The 6317-nt window shown below is 37.1% G+C and overlaps 1 protein-coding gene across 1 annotated transcript; it reads left to right on the top strand.

The window, feature by feature from the left end:
• Window positions 1–2610: 2610 nt before the first annotated feature.
• On the top strand, window positions 2611–5801 carry CUNH5orf15 (chromosome unknown C5orf15 homolog; the record flags this gene model as incomplete). The annotated part of the gene is made up of 2 exons (XM_031055313.1): window positions 2611–3186; window positions 4211–5801. Coding segments are annotated over 2 exons (708 nt in total), but the record flags the coding sequence as incomplete, so codon positions are not given.
• Between the last annotated feature and the right edge of the window lie 516 nt (window positions 5802–6317).

Below are 6317 nucleotides of genomic sequence, written 5' to 3'. Positions count from 1 at the left end.
TGGGCTGTGCACAGGAGAAGGGCAGCGCCCCGCGGGGGGCGGGAGGCCGCCGCCAGCCAGGTGTGCAGCGCTTTTGTTGCTGTGAAGAGCAGTTTGGCTGATCATTCATCAGACTTGGGATTCTTTCTCTGAATACTCTGGCTGCGTGTCTCGTTTTAGTCTTCCCTCCCCTAGAAATTAAGCTTATGTTATTCTGCAAATTGACTACAAGTTAAGTGTTTTCTTTCTGCCTCTTCAAACTACAAACGGCTGTAACCAAAGGCTGGTAAGAAACGTGTGATTCAGGGACAGTGGGTTTCTCTTTGTTTTGGATGGAGTACTGGCTGGGTAGTGAAGAGAAAGGAATTAGAGAAGGAAAAAAAGGAACTGTTTGATCCATCAGTTCCGTCCCTGCTTGTCAGTCAGTATCTCCACACCAGCTGTACTTGTGTTGCCCCCCCCCCCCGCTTTAATGGGTAGGCAGTAAGAATATGGGACAGAAATCTGTAGGAAATGGAGAGTTTTTAACTTCAGGGGTCATGAAACAATTTGCTTTCTGAAAGCAGTTTTCCTGGAAGTGAGTTTTAACCGTGGTGTGTTTTTTATTTGCAGTGTTTGTGTTGCTAATTCTGTCTCCGTGATTGAACATTAGTATCTGTTTCTGAAGCTGAGGCATCTCTGGATCTAAAATCATCTGACAGTGTTGTGTAATTGTAAACAGTGCAACCATGGTTTATAATGCCAAATAGTTTTGGGTAAATACCATAAATCAGTTGTGGTTTAGCTGCTAAACTTCCAGCTGCTATTAAAACAAAAACCCAGGCATATTTTAGGAATAATAGGAAATTGCTCTTTCTCAGTCTGAAGGTGCAGCAATAGGCAGGGGGACTCCCTTGCATTTAAGCATATATCCTTCTAAAACTTGATTGTTAAAATTAATTCAAGAAGAATTTGAAGTGTAAGGCCAGATGCAATATAGTTTTATAGGCAAAATATGCTTGTTTGTATTTCAGACAGTTTAGCTATTACTCTCTGATAGTTTTTGTCTGGGGAGGGTAGCAGTAAGGTTGACCTCACAATATGCCAGCTAGCTGTAAATATGAAATTATCTTGCAACTGCCTTTCTTCATATTTATCTCTGCATATGCAACCAGCTGGCTTAAACCTGGGGAGAGATCAAAATTCTCTAGACTTGTCCTGGATAAGAGCTGAACAAGTTAATGTTGATATGATAATTCAGATGAGTAGATTTTTCAGCAACAAAAAGTATGTTAGATGTGAAATGGTTGACTTTGAATTTCAGCAGAGAGACACCGTGGTGTCTGCTTCACGTGGGCTGAGTTGAGTCTTCTGTGTTTTACAGTTGGGTTAAAGAGTAATTCATACTGCAGAAGTGTGCCATGTAAACAAGAGCTCTGTTGTAACTGAACCTCAGCAAATATACAAGTCCCATGAATAACATGATTCAGTGTCCCCTCTGTAATATTTCACTTACAAGTAACCTGACATGAGCAGTTGCTTGAATGCTTCATTTCTAGAGTCTGTAACTTCCTCATGAGCCTTGAAAATGTTTAATGAAAAGATTGTTGCTTTTGTAAAATGAAAAATCAGTTTGGCATGCCAAAATAAAAGGCAAGTATGGTTTCCCATTTTAAGTGAAAATGCAGGCTGAAAGTCTAAAATCTGTTCTACATTTTTAAGGTGCCTCTGGATTTGAATCTGGTAGTGATGTGCTGCAAACATGAATAGTTTGCTCATTTTTAGGCTTAAAAAATTGCCTATTAAACTCTCTGCATCTTTTTTTTTTTTTTAACTGTCCTTTGGATAAAGAAAGGGACAGTGGGCTCTGTATCTGGATTTAATGCTCACCTGGTTTTTTATGTAGTTCTGCAAAGCCCTCCCAGCATTGGAGAGGTTGTGAATTTGCCCCAGGGTGCATTTTTACTGTGCTATTTCTGACTTAATTCATTACAATAATTGCTGCCAACAAAAGGCTTTCCTCCAGGAGCATGGGCAGTGTTTGTTTTTAACTCGTGGTTCATTTGAGTTATGGAAGGTTGGAAATCTGTTTCTGTCTACAAATTCAATAAAAATCAGTGCCTGCTCTCTTGTGTCCTGACTGAACGGGACTTCACAGCATCTTCCCATTCTTTGTTGGTAAAACATGCAATGGTGAAAGATGAAAAACTTAACTGCAGGAAAAGCTGTCCTGAGAACATCCTCCTTTGTAGATCTCAGCTCATTCAGTGGGAGGAAGAATTTGATGATGGAGAAAATGCTAATCCTGTATGAGTCTGCAAGATGTCATGGATCCACAGAGGGAAGGATGACATCTCTTTGAAGTTCTTATGTCTGGAAAACAGGCGTGCTGAGTTTTTCAGGGACGCTTTGCCACACTAATCTGGAAGGCATGTGCTTCCAAACTTTAGTTCCTGTCCCACTCAAGACTTTTCTTTGGAAGTTGCCAAAGTGCAGTAGTATGTATTTCTGTATTTGAATGCTAAAAAGTTTCCAGTGTGCCAGATGCTGTGTTCTTCATATGATTTCTTGTCTATGAAGGAAATTTGTGGCAAATTTCTGTCAGAGAAGTCAGTGCCTTGTGCATAGTACTGATTGTTTCTCATCCTTTTCTCAGGTTCTGTGCAAGAGGAAATTCTTACAAGAAATATTTCTTCTGCAAGTGAGAATGAAACATTGAGTAGATCCCAAAATTTGACAGACAGCTTGCAGAGTTTAAGCTCAGCAAGAAAGGAGGCCAAAATCAATTCGGTGACTGCAGGAAAGCCACCTACAGCAAACGGTGACTCTTTGTCACCCGTTGTCCCTGCTAGTCCAGTATCACAGGTGGATGTTGATGCTTCTGAAGATACTAAAATTGAGGAGGAAGATCTTCTAACAGATTTGAAAGACACGCTAAATAGTTCCCCACCCATCATCAAAGAAACTATGGAGTCAGATGGAGATGACTATGCTTATGAAATGACACCAAATTCCAGATACAATCCAGACCTTCTAGAGATTTCAGAAGATGACAACTCTGACACTATCAGTAATTACAATGAGGAGATCAAGACCCTTGATGAGAAGATAAAAGCTGTTTCTGTCTCAGGGTTGGATGAAGAAGAAGACAGCCATTTCTTTTTTCATCTGGTTGTAGTTGCCTTCTTAGTAGCTGTTGTTTATGTCACCTATCACAATAAGAGGAAGGTAGGTGTGCTCTGAAAGTTTGAGAGAAACAGCTGGAGTGTTTAAAATAAAGTTGCGTTCCCTTGTACACTTGTTTTTAAGAGGAACTTAGCTTTTTGAAGAATGTAATCTTTGACCACTTAGTCTTGTGATGATACAAATATGCAGATCATTAGTTTGATTTTTATCTGCACAATGAAAAGGAACTTGAATCAAATATTTACAATAAGAAAATGAGTTAATTGGTAACATCAGTAATCAATCAGTACAGTAATGGACACTGGCAGTGCGCAACATGAATTCTATAAAGGAGACCTGAACCAAGTCAAGTGGGGGTGAACGATTAACTAATTTTTTTTCTGCACAGGAAAACAAGAAATTAAGGGAGGTTTAACTGCAAATGGTGTGGGAATGTTCTTGTTATGATTGTGATAATATTTTTAATAGTCACTTTAATATGATCTTTATATCATAGACATTCTGAGAGTGTAACTAAAAACTTTTAGAAAGCTACTGAGTTACTATTTTTAGGTGAATGTTTCTTCAGTACAAGCTAATTCTCTGTGTCTCAAAAATAGTCTGATTGTTATTATTCCAAAATACAGTGCTAGCATTAAAAATTAACTTCAGCCCAACCAGACACTACAGAAATGCATGCACAAATTTGCATTAAACCACAGATTCCTTTTTTAGATATGAGGAAAGTTTAGTGTTTATCTTTGGGGGAGAACACTGATCTGGGTGAGGATTTGCAGAACTCTGAAAAAAAGCAGCTAAAAACCCAAAACCTTCTTTACTGTGCAATGGCCTATCTGTAAAGTGCGTTGCCAACTCTTTATAGGGGAAGATGTTGAAGGCTGTTGCATTTTGAAAATTTATCTGAGAGCAGTTCAAATAAGTGATTAGAAAATGTATTGTCTTTGCTGCAGTAAAGCCCCTGCCAGCATGGGGGGTAAAACCACGGTGTCAGTACCACTGTGAAGCTCTCTGTCAAGCCCAGAATGTTTCTGCACAGCATCTCTAAGTTCTCCTGTTTTTCTTTCAGATCTTCTTACTGGTGCAGAGCCGAAGATGGAGGGACGGCCTGTGCTCCAGGACAGTGGAATATCATCGTTTAGATCAGAACGTTAACGAAGCAATGCCTTCCCTGAAAATAACCAATGACTACGTGTTCTGAAAGCACTGTGACTTGAGTTTGCTGAACTTATCACTCTTTGCCTGCCCAGTCATGTATTGATATTCAGGTATTCTAAATAAGCTGCTTGTACAGAAATAAGATGTACTCTCTTTGACCTGGATGTTTTGGAGATTAAATCTCATGGAAGATCAAGGGCATGATCCATCTGTTTGCTACTTTGGTCGGGTTTTGTATCAACTATGAAGATAGAGAATTTAATAAATTAGTGCTCTTTCCATTCATTAAGCATCATTCCCTTCTGTCTGGAGCAGTCTTAATAGTCATACTACAAAAAAATAAGCATAAAATATTTTAGGTCTAATAAATTAATGACTTTGGCATCACTAAATCAAATTAATGATCTCTTTGCTAATCACTTACATGGCTCATAAATTCCACTATATTGCAAACTTAAAAGATAATTACTTTTTTCTGTGCTTAAATTCTGATGCTGCAAGTCTTTCATTTAGTTGTTTCTGATTCTATTTTCTTGTTGCATAATTTGATCCTATTTTGGCAAAATAGCTAGAATTGCAATTTAATAATTTATGTATGTGTTCATGCTGTAAATAATTTTATAACAATTATGTATAACCCATTTTATTTCAGAAGTTCTGTACTATATATTTGCTAAAATGTTTAAGGTGTTTGTGAAGGTATGCAGCTTCTTGACTCTCCTTTTTTTTTTTCTCTGATGCTATTTATGACTTCATTGTCTTTGTAATTAATGAGTGGAAAACAAGCCTTGTTGAATAATTTTACTAAAATGTAGATGGCTGACAGGCTTTCAATACATCAAAGCTTTCTGTTGAATTTTAAGACAGTTGGGAAATGGCTATGTGATTTGTTATATTATAAATGGGAGAAACTGTAAGAATAATTTATTTGGTTCTTTTTCTGACCCAGGTAACAGACAGGTGAAAGTAAGTGCCAGTCTGTGGACAGTGCACTCTCAATTTCGACAAACATTTATGCATTAGTGTAAATCAAGTTACTGCTACAGTAGTTTTTTTGGGTTGGTTTTTTTAAAATTTTGTCTTTTGTACTTCCATTATTTATGTTTTCATGAGTTGTAAAATATAAAATTTTAGTTTTCTGTACATTCTGTTTGTGATTTAGTTTTCAGACTGATATGTTTGTAAATAATGGTGAATCAGAACCCCATAGGTAATAACTTGGTATTCAAGTAGTTATGTAACATTTGGAAACAAATCAATTTCACGCCTGTTGGCATGAGGAGTCTGAAGGCATGATACTGTTTTAGGAATGAAATGCTAAAATTCTATATCCTACTGTTAAATGCATTCTTTTCATAACCACAGGAAGTAAAGCACAAACAAAATATCCCAAAACTCTTTTCTTGCAGTAATTTTTATTGTATTTGGACTTGTATCACTTAATATTTTGAATAAGGTTTTTAAAATAAATGACAATAATAAGCCTGTGTTTCTTACCTTAACTATTTCACTGCTTTTATACAGTAGCTTACCATAAAGAACTTGCTTATGCTTGGAATTGGAAACCATTTCAAAACCATTTTCTCTGTTGCCCATACTGGCTGTATGAAGATTTGTTATGTGCATCTGTTAAATGCTGTGTAGGGCAGGTAGCAAGGCTTAAATTAAATATTTTAAGCTGTGGGAATTAATACATTCTTTAACAAGATTTGTTTAGCTTAAGTTATTTAGTCTGTAATTCTTGTGGAAGATATTTGAAATTCTTACCTGAACATACTTACTTTGAAGTGTAACATTGCTGTGGTCAAGATCTAAAGGGAAAGGTTACTTCTCAAAGCTCCTTTAGGGTGTTTAAATATGAGAATTTGAGGAGGCGGCTAATGCTTTTGCACCCAAGAAATCTAGTAACTTTGTTCTTAAAAAAAGTTACTGATTATAACATGTAGTGATTTTGACAGTAGAAAATAGTACATTCACCCTGGGCAGAAGCTTGTGTTCCTTTCAGCTTGGTCCCACAG

The sequence above is a fragment of the Geospiza fortis genome, unplaced genomic scaffold, assembly GCF_000277835.1.
Source record: "Geospiza fortis unplaced genomic scaffold, GeoFor_1.0 scaffold55, whole genome shotgun sequence".
NCBI lineage: Eukaryota > Metazoa > Chordata > Aves > Passeriformes > Thraupidae > Geospiza > Geospiza fortis.
Note: the sequence above shows the minus strand (reverse complement) of the source record. Positions and strands in the feature narration are given on the sequence as shown.